Below are 21,403 nucleotides of genomic sequence, written 5' to 3'. Positions count from 1 at the left end.
CGAGGCGTCCTATCTCCCGGGAGTGCAGAACGAGCTGGTGGACTCCCTTCTGCACCTCACGCAGCAAGGGCTAGCTCCGTCCTCACTCAGAGTGCACCTGGCGGCCATCTCCACCTTCCACCTGGGGTTCTCGGGGGGCTCGGTGTTTTCCATTGGTGGTTCCTTAAAGGGTTGGAGAGGGTGTTCCCATACTCCTGCCCCCCCCAGTCCCTCCATGGAACTTTAACCTGGTCCTTTCTAAACTCATGGGACCCCCTTTCGAGCCCCTCGCTACCTGTTCTCTCCTCCACCTTTCCTGGAAGGTGGCATTTCTGGTTGCCATTACCTCAGCCAGAAGGGTGTCCGAACTGAGGGCCCTCACCTCTGAGCCACCGTATACAGTATTTCACAAGGACGAGGTGCAGCTCCGGCCGCACCCCAAGTTCCTCCCTACGATGGTCTCCCGATTCCATTTGGGCCAGGACATTTGTCTGCCAGTGTTCTTCCCGAAACCCCATAAGGACCCGAGTCACCGCAGCTTGCACATCCTGGATGTGCGTCGAGCGCTGGCGTTCTATTTGGAGCGCACCAAGCTCTTTTGCAAATCCATGCAGCTGTTTGTGGCTGTAGCCAAGAGGATAAAAATCCAGTGTCGGCGCAGCAGATTTCTTCTTGGATTACAAGCTGCATCTGGGCGTGCTATGAGCTCGCAGGTGTTCCCATCCCAGCAGTCACGGCCCACTCGACCAGGGCGCAGGCGACTTCCACGGCATTCCTGTCACGGGTCCCAATCCAGGAGATCTGCAGAGCAGCCACCTGGTCCTCGGTGCACACCTTCATGACCCACTATGAGGTCAACCAGCAGGCCAGAGAGGACGCGGCAGTTGGCAGAGCGGTCCTCCAAGCAGTTGTTCTGTGACTCCTACCGTATTCCAGAGGTAAGCTTGTAATTCAGCTAATGTGGAATGGACGTGAACAAGCACTCGAAGAAGAAAAAATGGTTATTTTCTCGTAACTGTTTTTCTTCGAGATGTGTTGTTCACGTCCATTCCACCACCCACCCTCCTACCCCTCTGTTGGAGTCGCCGGCAAGAAGGAACTGGAGGGGGTCGGGCTGGCAGGGGTATATATGCACAGCACAGTAACGCCACTCGGGGGGGCCCCGCCGGCCTGACGGGAGCCGCTAAGGGAAAAAGTTTCCAACGCTCATGCACGCGGCGCACGCACACCTTATGTGGAATGGACGTGAACAACACATCTCGAAGAACAACAGTTACGAGAAAGCAAGTAACCGTTTTTTCTTATCCTGAAATCTGAGGGCATACAGCAAATATTGTCCTTTATTAGCTAACAGGGAGGCATCTTGTTACAAATGTTCAGTAAACAAACACTAAAACTTTAATGCTGTCTTTATGGGCAGTTGCGGAAAGAACGTCTTATAATTTGCTTCTTTGTGGGAAGAAAGTGCTGGGCTTGGAGGGCTTTGAGGCTTAGGGAAAGTTTGGGCCTCATTCATGTCCAATAGTCTGTCCACGTCCTACAGAGAGCCCCGTTTAAAGTCAGTGGGGCTTGGGGTGTGGGGCAGTCTGCTGCCATACAAAGCAGGATTGGAGCCATGGGGGGAAGCTTCCTTTGGTTATTGTCTGTCTGTATTGTCAATTCTTTAAATTAAATCTTAATTTTGTGTCTGTGAGACTGAACCTGCTTCCTTCTGTCTGCTCACTCTGTAATGGAAGTCTCATCACATAGCCTTGTCCTACTAGCAGAGAGGGTGAGATGGCAGCAGCAGTAGAGGATGCAATGGGATAGCTATAAATGACAATTTAACAAATAAAACACCTTTCAAATAAAGTTTTTAGCTTTACTTAGTGTTCTCACCCTGAGGGTGATGTCTGATCACAAGGTGTCAGTGACTCCTCAATTCTAATTCTAATTCTGACACTGACATTTTTTTCCTCTAAAGACTGTGTCTTGCTCCTTTGCCTCCATTTTCTCATCTGTAAAATGGGAAGAATAATACTTCCCTGTCTTACAATTGCCTTGTTAATTCATTAATGTTTTATAAAGTGTTTTGAAGATGGCAAAATGCTCTGTATTTTGGATGTTGACTATTATTGGTGTTTTTCTGCACAGTGTTGACAATTTTGGACTTGGTCTTTTGCTTCAAACTAAGCAGATAAAACGAATGGTATCATCCTATGTTGGAGAAAATGCAGAATTTGAACGACAATACTTATCTGGAGAATTGGAAGTTGAGCTTACACCTCAGGTAAGCTGCTTTCCATAGAGGGATCAGTCAGTTCTCCTTTTTCATCTGTAATAATGGATGATTCCCATCTTGTTTTCTTTTTAAGGTGTCTTTTCTCTTTAATTGTTGTTTTACAATACTAATATTTTCCATAGAGGTAGGTTTGTGTTGTAAACACACATGGCAGTTGTTCTTAAATTGTGGCCTGTGAACTGCTGGTGATCTGTTGTGAATTGACTGATCATGCAATGTAAACTTCCCATTATCACCTTAAAAGGCTTCTTAATAAGAAATTAAATATTATTTGTATTGTTCACTGTTTGTTTGTTTCTAGAAGTGCCTGCAGTCTTCTAGGCAAACGTACAAGAGAGAACAGGTCTTGCTCAGGAGAACTTACACTCTTAAAAGCACAAAATGACAAGTTGAGCAGCCTGGAGAGGAAGAGTCAGCTTTGGGGAGTGAGCTGGGATTGAGCGCTAGTGGAACAGACTTTATGGCAGGAGAAGGGGGCCAACAGTTGAGAGTAAAAGGGTGTGAAGTGGAGGGAATAGACGGCCAAGTCTATGGAAGTGATTGGGGAAAGAACTGGTAAGCGGGAACAGAGAGTGAGGAATAAAGTCAGGGACATTGATGGATTGGGGGTCATGGAAGGGTCAGGTGAAAGTAATGGCTCTTGGGCAATGTTGAAAAAGATGAAATGGTAGTTGGAGGGTGGGAAAATTTAAAATATTAAAAGAGATCCAAGAAAGAGCAGTGTGTTGAGAAGACACGATTGAGTGAATGGCTATTTTAGTTTTGATCCAGGGTTGAAAGTCAAACTAGAAGTTGAGTGCTAAGGGGTCAAACAAAGTAATCAAACGTGAGGGTGAGAGACTGTGAAGAGAAGAAGATCCAGATGTGAAAATCAGAGAAGAAGGTGTTTTGTGGAGGAGTTATGTATAGGGATATTATGCAACCGTGAATGAGTGGACAGATGGGCCATAAGACTCTCTCTATAGATGTGGTTCATGTTATCAAAAAAGTTAGAGAACCCCTGAGTTGGGGTAGTTGCTCTATCTTTGTTTATTAGATTAGAAGTAAATATGTAACTTGCTATCTAGTGGAAAAGAGTTAAAATTGGAGTTTTAAGTTGCACAGTGTGAAATTTAAACATCAATAACATGTTAGTTGAATTTAGTCATACTTTTGTGTTAAATCTCAGTGTACCTATCCTGTGTTAGAATTTAATGCTTACAATCTAGCTCTTCAGTCAACCCAGCTATAGCAATTCTTGCACAAAAGGATAATCAGGGATTTGGGTACAAGGGTAAACTAGAATGTGGGTATCAATAAGACACCCTACTAGATCTAATATTGTAAAACTGACTGCATAATTCTAACACATGCAGCTAGTCACTAAAACATATGCCGTGTTATTTCAAAGGATAAGACATAACACAAGGAATAAAGGGTGTTATTAATGAAGGCTGCAATAGGACCCCCAACTTTGTGTTTGCAGCTCTGACCCCAGGTACATATAGAGTGCGCAGTTGCTCTTGGCTCTGTGCTACTGAGAACACTGCTTGTCAGAACACTAGAGATGGAGAAACATCCAGCATCCCTTTCTACCCTATTGGCTGGCCCAGAAAAGCCCTGGCTCTTGCCACTTCCTCAGCTACCAAACTTTGTTTATCTTCTATGTTGAACACCTCCCACTCAGATTGTCAGGCAATCCACTTCCCCCTCTCCACTTTGTGACCAGTACCGCCAACCTGAAGATCTAACAAACTTCTCAAATGTGAGAGTTATGTGATACTGGGTATACCAGGTACATGTTTTTAACAATAAGATTCATTAATCACTGGAACAATTTGCCAGGGGATGTAGTGGATTCTGCATCACATGAAATATGTAAATTAAGATTGTATGCCTTTCTAAAAGATATGTTGTAGTTCAACCACAAACTACTGGGCTTGATACAGGCATTACTGGGTGAAATTCAATGTCTGGTGCGATACCGGCGGTCAGTCTAAGTGATCACAACAATGATCCATTCTTGCCTTAAAATCTGTAAGTCTATTAATATAATTTGGGAGAGATAATAGGGGAAGAAGGATACATTTCTCAGAAGTTACTTTTAAAGCAAAGTAACAGAAAACAGTTGTTTGTAGCTAATACAGGTTTTTGAAAGCTAGTAATTCTGGTGGAGATGGATTAGCTGCAAAGTGAAAAAAGGTAGATAAAGGTACATATTAAATTAAATAGATTGTATGGATATCACTATCATGCTGTCTGGAATGCCATCCTCAAGGTAGTCTGTCAAAAAGCCAGGAAGTCACCCCAAGTTGCTTATATGTTCTATAATTAGATTTCACCAACACAGTAACAAATGTGAACTCCTGAAGCACACTATAATAGTCTTACTGTGGAGTCACAGACAGTCCCTTTAGGCATTCTGGTCTATGTTGTCACCTGTGCAAGCTGGACTTGGTTGCTATACACCAAAAATCGTATCACATTCAGGTTGCTTCCAGTCCCAAGAGCCCAGTCACTTACCCCAGGTCAGTTTGTACCCCGGATCTCTCACCAAAGACAATGCTGGTAGCCAATCCTGTAATAAACTAACTAAAGATGTATTAACTAGGAAAAAGAAATGAAAGAGTTACTTTCAAGTTAAAGCAGGCAAACTTATATACACAAATGAGTTAGTCAGTGGTTCCGAGAGATGACAGAGTTGTAGCAATCTGTCAGCACTGAATGTCTTTTAGGGTTAACCCCAGGTTGACCTTGGAGATCTTTGCTTCTGTTTTGTAGCTCCAGCCCCATAAGATTCCAAACAGCTAAAGAGGTGAAAAATTTTATTGTTCACTACCTTTATTTCTTTCTTCCAGAATTCAAGCTCATGGGATGATCCCTTTTGCACATAGCCTCTTCATGTGTGGGAGGGGACAATTAAGTCTTTGCACTCTGATGTCTCACAATGGCCCATTTAGTCTTGATAGCCTTCTTAATAAGCAGGAGACAATTCCTGCTGACAGTTTCAGGTCAAACATTTTTTTACAGTTATAAAGCAAATACTTTATCACATGCTTTAAGGTAATATTTAAGATATTATAAGTGAGATTTATGCATGCAGCAACTTACAAACTTTTCATAAAGTCTAAACACATTGTTATAAGTACAATATCTATCTTAACAATACTACAGGTGAAATAACTGGTTTCCAGCAATGAACTGGTCTGTGCTCAGCTGAGGCCTAAAGCTTGGGGAAGAGTTGTCACTTGGCTTGCCAGCCTCACAATCACCACCGCCTATTTGGCACTCAAGAAGAGAACCCAGGATTACTGACTCCCAGCCTCCTGCTGAAAGTAATAGGCATTGCTATAGCCATGATATAGCATCCATTTGATATAGCATCCGTTGTTATGTTTCCCTAGAGGCTTCAGAGCATGAGAACTAGAAATTAGGCAAATATGTAGGTTGGTAAAAAAGACTGTACTAATACTGATAGGCAAGTGGGGAATAGGAAGAGAACAAAGAGTGCATGGATTTGAGTGAAAGACATGTAAACAAGCTAGAGAAAAGGGGTTATAAAAGACAAAGGCAAGAAGTTGAATACTGAGTGAATGGGGAGTTTAGCTACAGTGTGCTATTTAGTAACTGATGGCCAAGAAGAAGGGTTTTATTGTCTAACTGTTGAGCCACTTCAACACAGGAGAAATAACAAGAGGGGGGAAATAGACTATTTTTCACTGTTTCTCTTAGGATCAAGAGGAAAAGTCCCAAGGTACAGGAACAAAAAAACCCACAAAAGTGTCTCTTACTGAAGTGGCTGTCCTTACAGGAAAATCAAATCCAAGTCGTCATTGTTTGTTTCTGAACTTGTTCTCCTCCAGGGTACGCTTGCTGAGCGAGTCCGTGCAGGAGGTGCAGGCATTCCAGCATTTTTCACAAGCACGGGCTATGGAACATTGGTACAAGAAGGAGGAGCGCCTATCAAATACAACAAAGATGGCAGCGTTGCCATTGCCAGTCAGCCAAGAGAGGTAAGATGCCATTCTGTTGTACTAAAGCCTGCAGTTTTAGAATCTGAATTCCTTGCCAGTTCACAGGATAAACAGCAATGTAACCTCTTCTGAGACCATCTGAATCTTGAGGTTACAGATTAATAATTATGTGAATTCAGAAGGGTCAGAAAGTTGGCTTGTTAAAGAGAAGAAAGCTCACTTAGCATGAACATACTCAGAAACCCCTCTGAGGGCAGGTCTACACATAAAACTTTGCATTGGCGTAGCTGCATCAAGGCAGCCGTGCCCCTGTAGCACTGAAGTGACAATGCTCCTTTGCCAACGGCAGAGCTTCTCCTATTGGCCTAGTTAATCCACCTCCATGGAGGCAGTAGCTAGGTTGATGGGAGAAGATCTCTCTCCGACATAGCGCTGTCTACACCAGGGGTTAGGGGTTAGTGACATAACTATGTCACTCGGGAGCAGATATGCCAAACCCGTGGAAAAAATGCAGAAATTGGGTTTGTTTTTGGCTTAATTGTCCTGTGAGTTGCTTGTTGGCTAGTTTTTGGCTTGTTGCTTGTTTGGTTTGTAGCTTGTTGTTTATTGTAGCTTGTTGCTGCTTCTTTTTTTTTGATCAGCTCCCAGCAAGCAGAGGTAAGGGGGAAGTGGGGGAAGAGAGTCAGGAGTGCACAGCAGGCCCACGACAGTCCCAGACTGCATGCCAGGGGGGATCTAGTCACATAGAGTGTTTGGGGTTCTTAGGGATTGGCTTGTTTTGGTCTTGTTTTGAAATGGGATGAGTTTGTTTTTTGGCTTATTGTGAAAGTCATAGTGCTTATTTACCACGTGAAAGTTGGCAACTGTGCTCGGGAGTGTGGATTTTTTTCACACCCCTGAGCCATGTAGTTATACTAATATAGATCTGTTGTGTAGACCTGATTTTGGGCACTGATAGCTGAAATGTGGTTTAGTATAAGGCTTTGAAATTAAAAAGACGCGGAAAAAGGTACTGCTTCAAATTGAGAAACAGGACTCTCCTATAGAAATCAAAGGGGTAGGATCTGCAGAAGGGGAAACATCTGTGTATTACTCTATATTGTATATAATAAACTGATGGAGAATGTTATTTCTAATGAATGTTCTGTCTCAGCTGCTGAAGATCAGTACTGCCCTCAGCGAAGGTTACAACATCATTAGGGCTAAAGCAGTGCTTTTTCCCAAGTATTCTCTACTGTTTGTTGATAGTTATTTTTAAAAGAATTTCCTAATTGTCCAAACAACTTTCCTTCTCTTCTTTTACAAGAAGATTGATTTTATAATAATAATTCTGTGTCTGAAGACACTGAGTAATCATCAACTTAATCTAAGTTTTTATATTGAACTCATCACTGTGGTTTTTTTAACATCTAATTTAATCTTTCTTCTCTGTTTATTAAATGGCCCACTTTCTCTCTAGCATATGTTTTCCCTTGGCATATTTGTAGAAGCCCTTCATGTTTTTTTTATGTGTGGCAAGAATCAACTCATTCTCCTGCTTCCCTCCCAGTCTCTCCAACCCCTGCCCACAAAACAATCTAACTATTCTTGTTTGGTTGCTTCCCTCCATTTCAATTTTCAGTATAGGTTTCATTTTATTAAGTAGCTCCTCGTGAAGCCCTATAACTGAACTTTTGGCTCCTTAGGGTTTTTTTTTTTCCAGAGGAATTATTCTTTGTTATGCTCTTTCAGTATTTTTAGATGCTCCAGCCTTCTTCCACACTGTTGTGAGAAATTACATTTTTCATGTCTACACCGGGATTTGTGTCCTCACTGACTGTAGATGAACGATAATCAATAATATTGACACCAAAGTTCTTGAGACAGATGGTGGTGGTTTTAGACTCATAGAAGATCAGGGTTCGAAGGGACCTCAGGAGGTCATCTAGTCCACCCCCCTGCTCAAAGCAGGACCAATCACCAATTTTTGCCCCAGATCCCTAAATGGCCCCCTCAAGGATTGAACTCACAACCCTGAGTTTAGCAGGCCAATGCTCAAACCACTGAGCTGTCCTTCTCCCTCCTCTGCTCTTTCTTGCGTAGTTCAGTCTTCCTTTTTTTCTAATGATTTCTAAAGAAATGTGATGGTTAAGAATTGGATCACTTGGCAAAGAGGTTAGAAAGAGGTTATTATGTAACCAAAATCTTGGTGCAATTTAACAAGTATTAGTCTGGTTTCCAGCTCTATTTAATTTTCAAGTAATCCTTTAAAAGCAAGAGCTGTAGCATAATTGATACACGGTATAAGAACAGACAGGCCTGATGGGTCGTCATTTAAAGCAAGATGCAGAAGAGGGTTCAAGTTTCCTTTCACCTACGCTGGGTACCTGTGTTAGGGAGGGCTACAATACCTTGATGGTCCTGCCCAAAGGAGGCAGATGGGTAAGGCCATAGCCCTACCTGCTTCTGCATCAGACATCTGGGCTGGTCCCACATGGGCAGAGCATATCTCTGCCCTGTGAAAGAAAGAGCAGCTCCGTCATGTTCTGTCTTGTATTCCATCAGAATCCCAGGAGAAATTTTACCTGAATCATTGATGCTGATTCCAGGAGTTTCCACTGTAAATTGTTAAACATACACTGTTGGGGGGGCGGGGGGTGCTGCTGTTCCTCTAAGTCACACTCTCACCCTCATGAAATAAATCATTCTGTATAATAAATCACAAACAATGTACATATAGACCACTAAAATGGCACCCATCTGGCGTTCAGAACAAGAGTGAACTCTCCTGCTGGTAATAGCTTATCTAAAGTGATCACTCTCCTTACAATGTGTATGATGATCAAGTTGGGTCATTTCCAGCATAAATCCAGGGTTTAACAAGAACGTCGGGGGGGGGGGGTAGGAAAAAACAAGGGGAAATAGGTTACCTTGCATAATGACTTAGCCACTCCCAGTCTCTATTCAAGCCTAAGTTAATTGTATCCAATTTGCAAATGAATTCCAATTCAACAGTTTCTCGCTGGAGTCTGGATTTGAAGTTTTTTGTTGTAATATCACAACTTTCATGTCTGTAATGGCGTGACCAGAGAGATTGAAGTGTTCTCCGACTGGTTTATGAATGTTATAATTCTTGACATCTGATTTGTGTCCATTTATTCTTTTACGTAGAGACTGTCCAGTTTGACCAATGTACATGGCAGAGGGGCATTGCTGGCACATGATGGCATATATCACATTGGTGGATGTGCAGGTGAACGAGCCTCTGATAGTGTGGCTGATGTGATTAGGCCCTGTGATGGTGTCCCCTGAATAGATATGTGGGCACAGTTGGCAACGGGCTTTGTTGCAAGGATAAGTTCCTGGGTTAGTGGTTCTGTTGTGTGGTATGTGGTTGCTGGTGAGTATTTGCTTCAGGTTGGGGGGCTGTCTGTAGGCAAGGACTGGCCTGTCTCCCAAGATTTGTGAGAGTGTTGGGTCATCCTTCAGGATAGGTTGTAGATCCTTAATAATGCATTGGAGGGGTTTTAGTTGGGGGCTGAAGGTGATGGCTAGTGGCATTCTGTTATTTTCTTTGTTAGGTCTGTCCTGTAGTAGGAGACTTCTGGGAACTCTTCTGGCTCTATCAATCTGTTTCTTCACTTCCGCAGGTGGGTATTGTAGTTGTAAGAATGCTTGATAGAGATCTTGTAGGTGTTTGTCTCTGCCTCTGTCTGAGGGGTTAGAGCAAATGCGGTTGTATCGCAGAGCTTGGCTGTAGACGATGGATCGTGTGGTGTGGTCAGGGTGAAAGCTGGAGGCATGTATGTAGGAATAGCAGTCAGTAGGTTTCCAGTATAGGGTGGTGTTTATGTGACCATTGTTTATTAGCACTGTAGTGTCCAGGAAGTGGATCTCTTGTGTGGACTGGACCAGGCTGAGGTTGATGGTGGGATGGAAATTGTTGAAATCATGGTGGAATTCCTCAAGGGCTTCTTTTCCATGGGTCCAGATGATGAAGATGTCATCAATATAGCACAAGTAGAGTAGGGGCGTTAGGGGACGAGAGCTGAGGAAGTGTTCTAAGTCAGCCATAAAAATGGGGCGGGTGGTGAGAAAACCTGGATTTGTGCTGGAAATGGCCCAACTTGATTATCATACACATTGTAAGGAGAGTGATCACTTTAGATAAGCTATTAGCAGCAGGAGAGTGGGGTGGGAGGAGGTATTTTTTCATGCTTTGTGTGTATATGAAAAGATCTTTTACACTTTCCACAGTATGCATCCGATGAAGTGAGCTGTAGCTCATGAAAGCTCATGCTCAAATAAATTGGTTAGTCTCTAAGGTGCCACAAGTACTCCTTTTCTTTTTGTGAATACAGACTAACACGGCTGTTACTCTGAAACCTGTCATCTGTGCTTAATTACTGTTTACAAATTCCAAGGCCAGAAGGTCCACTGTAATAATTTAGTCTGACCTCCTGTATAAGACAGGCCATAGCACTTGCCCAAAATAATTCCTAGAGCAGATCTTTTAGAAACGCATCCAATCTTGATTTAAAAATTGTCCGTGATGGAAAATCCACCATGGACCTTGGTAAATTGTTCCAATGGTGAATGACCTTCACTGTCAAAAAAAAAAATGTACACCTTATTTCCAGTCTGAAATTGTCTAGCTTCAATTTCCAGCCACTGGGTCATATTATACCTTTCTCTGTTAGACTGACGAGCCCATGATTAAATATTTATTCCCAAGTAGACAATTATTGACTATAATCAAGTTACCCATAACCTTCTCTTTGTTAAAATAAATAGATTGGGCTTTTTGAGTTAATCACTTTAAGGCATGTTTCCTAATCCTTTAATCATCCTCATGTGTCTTCTCTGAACCCTCTCCAATTGACCATGTCTTTCTTGACACCAGAACTAGACAGTATTCCAGCAGTAGTCACATTGGTGCCAAATATACTCCTACTCAAGATTCCCCTGTTTACGCATCCCAGGATTGCATTAGCTCTTTTGGCCACAGAGGCACATTGAGAGCTCATGGTTAGCTGTGTATGTCCCCCCCCCGAACAGAGTCCCCCCCGCATTCTGGAGGTATGACCTGCACTCCTTTTTCCTAGATGTATACATTTGCACTTAGCTGTATTAAAATGCATATTGTTTGCTTGTGCCCAGTTTATCAAGTAATCCAGATCGCTCTGAATCAGTGACCTGCATTCTTACCATTCCCCCAATTTTTGTGTCCTCTACAAACTTGATCAGTGATGACTTTGTTTTCTTCCAGGTCATTGATAAAAATGTTAAATAGACTAGGGCCAAGAACTGATCTCTGCAGGTCCTCACTGGAAACATACCTGCTTGATGATGATTTGCCATTTGCAATTTGAGATGTATCCGTTAGCCAATTTTTAATCCATTTACTGTGTGCCATGTTCATTTTATATCATTCTAGTTTTTTAATCAAAATGTTATGTGGTACCAAGACAAACACCTTACAGTATTACCTTTATCAACCAAATTTGTAATCTCATCCAAAAAAGATATCAAGTTAGTTTGACAAGATACATTTTCAATAAACCCACGTTCATTGGCATTATTTATAGTATCCTCCTTTAATTATTAATTGAGTCCCGTATCAGCTGCTCCATTATCTTGCCCAGGATCAATGTCAGTTTGACAGGCCTTTAGTTGCCCATGTCATCCTATTTACTCTTTTTAAAAGCTGACACAACTTTAGCTTTCTTCCAATTGTCTGGAGCTTCCCCAAGGCTCCAAGACTGATTGATTGAAAATCAACATGTAATGGTGCAGTGAGCTCCTCAACCAACTCTTTCAAGACTCTTGTATGCAAGTTATCTGGGCCTGCTGATTTTAAAATGTCTAACGTCAGTCGCTGCTGTTTAAAATCTTCTTGAGGTACTAATGGAATGCAAAGGGTGTTCTCACCATCAGTGAGCCTATATCATCTGTTTTTCCTCAAATACAAAACAGAAATATTTATTGAAGACTTCTGCTTTTTTGCATTACTATTGGTCATTCTATCATTCCCGTCTAGTAACGGACCAATATCATTGCGAGGATTTTTTTTGTTCCTAATATATTTTAAAAACACCTTCTTATTGTTCTTAGCTCTGCTGGCCATAGATTTCTCCTTTTGTTTCTGTTATCAATTTTCTACAATTCCTAGCTTCTGATTTATATTCATTACTATCAACTCCCTCTTCTATTTTTTTTATAGCTTCCTTCACTTTTTTTTAACCTACCTCCTTCCTCAGTTGTGAAATCGTGGCTTTTTGGGCATCTTGTAAAGTATTGTTAAATGATTCCCAATTCTCATTCACATTTTTCTGATTAAATTCTTCCTCCCAACTGATTTGGCATAATTGTTTTCAGCTTTGTGAACTGGCCCTATTAAAACACGAAGTGTGTATATATATTACAATCATAGTTTAGTTCTCAATGGATGTGCACAATTTCTATTAATCTTAATTGGGTTGCAGGTCAGGGGAGAGAAGATACTTTTACTGGTTTAAATAAGACATTAATAGGAAACCTTAGTATTTAAAGAAATTCAGAGGGTAGGAAAATTTAGCTGATCAAAACTGTAAGGATAAAAAGACAGTAAGATTAAAAACAAAATTGCCAAGGAAGTTCTTAAACTATAATTTGTCTTTTCATTTGAAGGCTTAAGAAGTTTAAGTCTAAAATACACCAAAGTTGCTTTTGACATATTTAATAAAATTAATTGTTTTGTTTCTAACTAGGGTATTTCTCCTGTTAACATTACAGTAATTACAATGTCTGTTTGAGCTGTTTCTGAATCAACATTTTTTTTCAATTAGATTATGATTAGGTGTTTTACTGTCACAGCAAATCAGACCTATCACAGAAGCTTCAGGTTAAGAACTAATGAAAATATTAGTGTTCAGAAAGAGTATAAAATTGTTTAGGAGGCTGGAGGGATTATTCTTTCCTTATAAATTAAATGAACTAGATGTATGTATTTTGACTAAGTGACAGCAAAGGTATAAAAGACATTCACTTGAAATTTATTCATGTCTGTGAAGTTTTAGTTAAAATTGAATATGGACTTCTTTGATCTGATTGGTGTCGCTGAGAGCCAGTGTAATTAAATACAGACAAAAATGTTATTTTTTGTGTTTTTAAAAACTTAAAAGCAATCCAGTCTATTAACCCAGGACTCAGAGGGAGATTTTTTTTTAAAACTTAAATAATTGAGGTCAGAGGAAGTCTGTTCACTTGCCTGTTGTTGTACTGTCAGTAGCTATGTAACACACTGCACAGGGACTCAATCCTAAACCAATATTAAGTTTGTAGGTAGAAAATTGGTTACCATCCCCCTTTGTTCAGGTTATGTAGCCATTCAGGAATCATTGACCTGGAATAGAGAATGGTAAGGGAGCATCAGTGTCAACTAGCTTGGATTTCTCTCCCTCATGTAGATTTATGGTCTCCAGTGGTCATTCAGTCCATGAAGTAGGATTAGAATCCAGGATCATATTGGTCTCCTTGATTCTTTTCTCTAACTGTTAGGGAGCACAACTCTTTTTTCTTTTTTTTAGTGCAAGATTTAGGTGTAAATTGCATTTAATAATAGTAGTACCTGGCTCTTATATAGTGCGTTTATAATTTAAGACTACATGGAGCTAGGCTTGCTCATTTATTTCAGTTTGGTTTGGTTTGACTTTGAGGGTAATGCGCAAGAAACTGTTAAAAATTTTGATCATTGAATTTTCTTCATCTATACACTCTAACACAGATCAGCATGGATAATCCAGGTCCCTCTTCTAAGGCCCATGACCTTTGCTGTTGGGTCTCAGTAATGAATAATTTAAAAAAACAAACATGCTGATGGATGACTTACCCATACTAGCTGTCCTCTGGTGACTAACCTGATTTACACTGACACCCTGTTCTGTCTAGTTTCCTGATCCCTATACAACAGTTTTGCTTTGAGCGTCAATAAACAATCATGAAGAGAACAGAGTTGTGTTTTATAAAATATAGAGATAATTTTACTGAAAGGCCATAGCCAGACTTCAGTTTCTGCCTTAATGAACCTCCCATGTTTTGCTTTGCTTCATTTAGCACAAGTTTTGAGAGCACTGTTAGGTCATAATTCAGGAGAATTATTAGCTTAAGTATAGAAACTCATTTTGTAGCTAACTACAAGTTGCATCTAATTTCATGGAGCTATTAAAATTGTTAGTTCTTGGTCCATTTATGAGTTATATTTTCAAATTACACAGCACCAAAAGAAGATAATTTCTGAGAACAATGGGTAAAATTCACCCCTGTACCAAGTGTCTGCATGCGGGCTGTGTATCACTTAAACCCTCAAAATTGGACTTAAGAGGCACATAGACTTCGGGTGGGTCCTCTGCATCTGGATGAATTTCACACAGTGTGAATACGAACTCTGTAAATATCACAGTTGCAGCACTAAGGCACTGTTACTCTGTGCGAGCTGCTGGAAGTCCAGCATAATGCATACTGAATACCAGTAGGTGGTGCAGTGGGAACAGGGACTGAATTCCAGCATAATGTTTCTCTAAACAAGGAAGCTATAGCAACTATAAAATCAAGTTATTGCCTCTCTGTGCACCTCTGTTATTACCCACTTGAGCTATAAGACATAACTACACATAGACACAAAAGAAGGTTTAAATTGAATTGTCTGTAAAATAAATCACATAAAATAAGTTTTATATAAGTCTGTTTGATGATGCCTGCCTCTCAGCAGTGCACTATTGTTCCCTACAGGTGAGGGAGTTTGATGGTCGTCACTATATTATGGAGAAGTCAATTACAGGTGATTATGCGCTCGTGAAGGCATGGAAGGCTGATCGTGCAGGAAACGTTATCTTCAGGTATTGCCCGTTTGCCAGTGGAGGAAAATCCTTTAATAGTTTGGAACAATATGAAAGGGAAATGGAATCCTGTCTCCTGTTTGAGATCTTACTGACTTCACTTTTATTCATTTTGCGTTGCTCTACTGTCAAATTATAATCCTATAAAAGGTCAAAAAAATAATTGCATATATGAATGGCTTTCAAGAATAAGAGAACAGCTGTGAAATTCAAAAAAGTGATAAAAATGAGGCATGGCTGATAAAAGCCACTAATATTTCTTGGAAAACTTATCCGCTTTCTGTACCGACTGAAACTTTTGAATAAAGTTCAATTTTTTTTAAGGACAGTATATTGGGTAGGGTCACAGGTGTCAACAAGAGCCAGCTGCATTTAGTCTGCAATCCAACCAATAAGCTTAATTATGACCTGTTGAAGTCCATGGTTCAACTCCTATTGACTTCACTGGTGAAGGATCAGACACTTTATGCCATTATATATCATCCTTTGTGATGGAAAAACTCACCCGTCTGTATGGTGGTGAGTTATGTCCAGGTCCCCTTAAAGAACTGTGCAACACAACTTTAGCCGCAGTCTGAGACCAAGGTATGACTAGGCAGCTGTATTGCTCCTGTGGTTTCTCTTCCATTTAAACAGGAGAGATTTGCTTATGTTTAACACAGTTTTTTGTTTGTTTGTTTTTTGGCTGCTAACAGAAGAAGAGGTAAGTGTTGTGGTAGCTGAGTGCACTCTTACAGTAAACTGCTAAGTCAAGTAATCCAGCCCTTTTGAATATTAGAGGAAATAAGGAGTGCAAAAAGCCCCAAGTGTTGACAAACTATAAGTCAGATTCCCAAAGGAAACATGCAGTTGTTCGTCTGTCTTAAAAATCATGGTATTTAAATCAATGGCATTGTTTTTTGCCTGCCTTATGATTTTTGAGCCTCTAGGACAGAGGTGGGCAAACTACGGCCTGTGGGCCACATCCAGCCCAAAGGACCCTCCTGCCCGGCCCCTGAGCTCCTGGCCCGGGAGGCTAGTCCTTAGCCCCTCCTCTGCTGTTCCCCCTCCCCGGCAGCCTCAGCGTGCCACGCCACCGGGCAGCACAGTTGCAGAGCTGCAGCCTGACCCAGTGCTCTGGACGGCGCGGCTGTAGAGCCGCCAGCCACCAGTGCTCCAGGCACCACGGTAAGGGGACGGTGGGGGGGGGGGTGCGTGTTGGATAGAGGGCAGGGAAGTTCGGGGTTGGTGGTCAGGGATGTGGATAGGGGTCGGGGTGGTCAGAGGGCAGGAAACAGCGGGGTTGGATGGGGCAGGGATCCCAGGGGGGCAGTCAGGAATGGGGGGGGGTTGGATGGGGCGGCAGGGGGCAGTCAGGGGTGTGGGGTCCAGGGTGGTCGGGGGACAGGGAGCAGGGGGTGGTGGATGGGGCAGGAGCCCTGGGGGAGCTGTCAGGGGGCGAGAAGCGGGGAGGTTGGATAGGAGGCGGGGGCCAGGCCATGCCATGCCTGGCTGTTTGAGGAGACACAGCCTCCCCTATCCGGCCCTCCATACAATTTTGGAAACCCGATGTGGCCCTCTGGCCAAAAAGTTTGCCCACCCCTGTTCTAGGAGGAAGCTTCCCTTCTTCCCCCACTTCCAAATGAGAGCTTGTTTCTGGTTGAGCATTGAACTTTAAATGTGTACACACAAAGAGATGTAGGCCACCCTGTTGGCTGTTCACTTGCCTTCTCCTGTCCCCTGGGGTGTGGGCATTGGGAGCTGTCATTCTATCTCTTCTACCTGTCCCTCCATGCTCCACACAGCCCCCAATCCCATATCTTCCCCCTAGCATTTGCTTGCCCCCCACATTTTCCCTCTTTCTCCACAATCACATACCTGTCCCATACTCCCTTCTTTTCTACATTCTGCAGCATCGTACTGGTCTCTCTCTTGTTACTCATTTTCCGTTGTATGTTCCTTTTTCCCTCCTGCTCCCTGCACCTAACTTCTATACCTCCTACATTCCTGAAGCACAGTTGATATGAGGAATACTTCACTTGGAGAGGAGGTCTGAAAGCTCTACTTTCCTATTCGGCAGCTACTGAGGAGAGGAGAAAACATCTCTGGTTTAGGAAACGGTATCAGGCCTGGGATACCTACAGCCAAGATTTGATCTTCTTTGCTCCTTTCTGCAAATGTCCAGCTAGCAGATTGCCAGATCAAGTAATCTAATTGTAAACTAATGGTACCCCGCAGCCTGAGAGTAGAGAGCAGTCTTACTACAGACACTCTGATTTTTACCCTGTTGCGTATCAGGAACACTTCAGAGGGGAAATTGCAATAGACTATAGTAAACCTATTTTACCTCCTGTGTGGCCTGATACTCCATTCTGACAGGTTTTCAGTACCAATAGGGTCTGTTCCAAACACATTATTGCCTTGAGATTTATGACCTCCACTCTAAATGAACTGAACAATTCCTGGAATTGACTGTGACTCACTGGCTACAGGAGCTGTTTGCTTGTTGGGTTTTGCCACATTTTGACAGTGGATCCCCTATGCCTTTGCCTCCTTTCCGCCAGAGTAGGAATGAGATCTAATCCAGCCAGGCTGTCACTCACCTTCAGGCTAAGGGCAGAAGTGAAAGTGTTCTTCTGTTGCACTCTAAAAGATGGATTAAGGTATATTTAATAGATTTTAAGGCCAGAAAGGACTAGTGTGATCTTCTAATCTGACTTCCTGAATATAGGCTGTAATATTTTACCAGCTGACTCCTGCATTTAGCCCAACCATGTGTGGCTGAACTGCATCATGTCTTTCAGGAAGAAGGATTGAGACGGGATTGCTGCAAAAGGTCTTGTTTTGTAGCCTGTAGCATTTTTGTTCAATACAGCAAACAGTAGCTGCATTGTCTCCAAACATGTTTATACTGAGCAGACTCACTTCTAGACAGCCTTTGCCTAGCAAGCCTAGTCTCCCTAACAGATATCGATGTCAATTACAGTGCAACATAATCAAGATAACGACCAAAATGTTTTAATGCCTTAAAGAGGACCAACTAATCCAAGCTTTGGATCTGATTCAGCCAGGGGAGTATAAATTACTCTTTCCTGTGCCAGCTACGACAAGTTGCTCACAGGAGAATTTCATTTCATTGGTTTGGGGTAGATGTGCCCTCTGGATAGCAAGGACAACTCAGTTCTCACCAGTGCATCCCAGGAACACTGCTGGTTGGAGCTTCCTTAGAGAGCTGCTATATGAGTGGATGTGCCAGGTGCTCTGGTCATGCTTCCTGTTCGACCAGTACCAGCTTCCTGTTCGACCAGTACCAGCTTCCTGTTCGACTAGTACCACTCAGTTTTGTTGCTGTTCTGGCTCTTGCCAGTCCTACCCCTGTACATGGAGCTGCAATGCTTTGCACCAGCACAAGGACCCATTTTTCAGGGAGCTCTGTTACTTGTGAATTTAGCCTATGGCATGACTTTGAACACCGTTGTGTCCAGATTGGATGTAAGTTGTTTAGGGCCATTATAGGCTACAAGCAACTGGTTTCAGCTACCTTTTGCTTTCATGATGATTGCTCTTGATATGCCGTGAGGCTAGCTTAGATTCCAAAACCAGGAGAGTGGACTTACTGATCTGGCTGGCATGTGTTCGCCTGTTGAGTCTGCTTGTTATCTAGATGGCTTTAACAGCTATGTTCTACCCTGGACATTTTAAAATGTTTGCTTTAGATATATGGGTAGTAAACAAGGATATGAGAGGAAGATACTTCCACTACCAACATCCTTTGTGAAGCTTTGTATCTTTGATATGTTTAAGGAAGTTGGCAGTTCAGAAAGGTAACAAACAATTTATTGTTTTGGTCTGTGCCTATAACAGTAAGCGTCTAGAGAATGCTACCTTAAGGTCCTTCTGCATTTTCAGAGAACAGTTATTGTAATATGCCACTCACAAGGAGCTTATAACTAGAGTTGGAAAGATTACATTTTTGTTGGGAAGCATGGATTTCACCATACACACTCCCACAAACTGAAAAAAAAAATATTTCTAATGATAACTGAAATTTACAAATAAGTAAAATAAGAACAATTCTTCTTGAACTTATTTTAGAGTTTGATTTAAGGATATTGACTTTGTCTCTTTTGGCACATGATGCTGACAATTTGTGTTTTAACAGTTATCAAGCTTTAACTTTAACTCAGTATCTTCTATCGTTAAATAATTGTCTGCCCTATCCATAATGTCCTGCAACTGTGAAAATTTAAATTGATAAAAATAAAAAAGTATAAAATAAACATTGATGTTATCTGACACAATTATATATAAAATCAAATTCTGCCAATCCAATCCATAACTTTCAAATTGGTATCATCAGTGAGTCTCCCACTATAGATATGCAAATGAACAAGTACTACAGAAACTGTTGTCTGGAAGAGAAGATCATGTTATCAGTTCACTTTTTAAAGCTCACTCGTGCACTCCTGTAGGTATATGCGTATTTCCCCACACTTAGTAAAAATCGGACACTGTGCATGCGTATGCAAGTGCAGTAACTGAATTTACAAGCTACATACTAGCTGGGGATATGAGGTTGAGAGTTCAAGCCCATAGGCAACACCTGACTTTGTTAGCTTTTAGCACACAGCATCTATTTATATGAATGTATTTTTTTCCACAGTGATATTGGAAAACTTTTGATTTCTTGGAGCGAAACCTTTGACTTACATCTCGTTTTTACATCACGGATACCATTTTCAAATTTCTCTTTAACTTCTTATGTTTTGTGACAAAACTCCCAAAATGTAATGTACATTTTAGCCCGAAACATTTTAATTGCTAAATGTGATAACTGGATATTAAAACTAAGATGTTTTTCCTTATTGTCTGTCCATGTCTGTGCTTAATATTACTTGTTTTTTGTTTGCCTGGAAACTTTGCTCCTATTTTAAGTTAATATCAAAACTCCCATTGACTTCAGTCGGACCACCTGGACAATAATACACTTAATACTTGAGATGCATTTGTTGTGTGTTGCTGTACAAGGTTTGTTTATAATAAAGCTTTAATACAGAAGATTAATAGAAAATTGATCTGTTTACATTAGTCAGATTCTAATGAAATTAGACCAAATAATCAAAAAGAATGCCTATGTTATCAGACTCCTATTGATGTAAGGTTATTATGTAAAAATATTACTTTCCAGATCAGAATTTTGAAAACAAAAAAGCATTCAAATTCTGGTGAAATCAAATTTTGAGTTTTTCCCTTAATTTCACTATTTAAAAATGTTACCACTTCACCATTATCAGACATGATTATTTTTAGCATAATTAACAGGATAAAGTTTGGCAAAGACTGAAATAGCAAGCCTAATAAAAGGAATTCTTCTTGCAACATAAATGTTATCCTTCTAAGATGGGTAGGTCTACGTATATCTAGGAAAATATGGGTTAGTTTACTGTCATCACAAACCTTTTCTTTTGTCTCCAAACTATTGGCATCAATCTCTCCCAATCACTAGGAGATTCAAAGTTTACTTTCAGAGTGCTATTCAAATGGTTAGAACCAGATAGAAGCATTGATTCTGGAATGCTGTTCAGAATCTGGAAATATTAAATAAAATTAATGGGGAATCAACTATAGCTCTAGAAAATCTTTGGAAACCCAAGGATCTCAATGGTATTTTGCCTTGGAAAGTTATTGTAAAACCTCAGTTTTTCAATAGATCAATGAGAGAACCTTTTGAAAGATGACTTTTGGTCTAGTGCTGATTTCATGTTTCTATAAATCTGGAGTAATGCCATTGAAATCAGTAGTTTCACAGGTGTAAAAACTTACATAAATGAGATTGTATGCAATGTTGTAGTATATTACAGAGACAAGGTGGGCGAGGAAATATCTTTGATTTGATCAGCATCTTTTGATTAGAGCTTGTCTCTCTCACCAACAGAAGTTGGTCCAGTAAAAGATATAAATGAGTTTGGCAACTTCTTTAAGCCTTGTCTACTCTTACAGCGGTGTGTAGAGTACATTAGTTACACACTGTTGCATCCACACTTGTTTCGTTGGAGAAAAGCTCTGGCATTGGGGAGACACAAGGGAAAGGCTCCAGCAGCTGGAGAGCAGTGTAGACATGGGAGACACTGCATGGGCATGTAGAGAGCAATGTAGGGTGTTTACCCGAGGGTTCAGGAATGTGACTCACTCTATTCACCTGAACTATGCCTCACTGCCTGTGTTGCTATTTGGGCTAGCTGCTAGCTGGGCATGCAGTGTCTGTACTCTGCTGTAAGTGAAGACATAACTTCAGTTTGCAATTGGAATTTTATCTTCTCCAGTGTTTGCAAACTTTTTAAAAATATTTCTACCTT

The 21,403-nt window shown here is 41.3% G+C and overlaps 1 protein-coding gene across 1 annotated transcript in view; it reads left to right on the top strand.

Annotated features, from left to right (window-relative positions):
* The window catches only part of OXCT1 (3-oxoacid CoA-transferase 1), a 126,166-nt gene that overhangs the window by 26,628 nt on the left and 78,135 nt on the right, over positions 1-21,403 (top strand). The window contains exons 4-6 of the mRNA XM_084628066.1: positions 2,113-2,248; positions 6,103-6,252; positions 14,962-15,068. Of these exons, the coding sequence (XP_084484192.1) occupies positions 2,113-2,248; positions 6,103-6,252; positions 14,962-15,068 (393 nt within the window). The remainder of the gene's footprint in view (positions 1-2,112; positions 2,249-6,102; positions 6,253-14,961; positions 15,069-21,403) is intronic.

Source organism: Lepidochelys olivacea (genome assembly GCF_965140295.1).
Source record: "Lepidochelys olivacea isolate rLepOli2 genome assembly, chromosome: 5".
Taxonomy (NCBI): Eukaryota; Metazoa; Chordata; order Testudines; family Cheloniidae; genus Lepidochelys; species Lepidochelys olivacea.
This window is presented reverse-complemented; position numbering and strand designations above follow the sequence as displayed.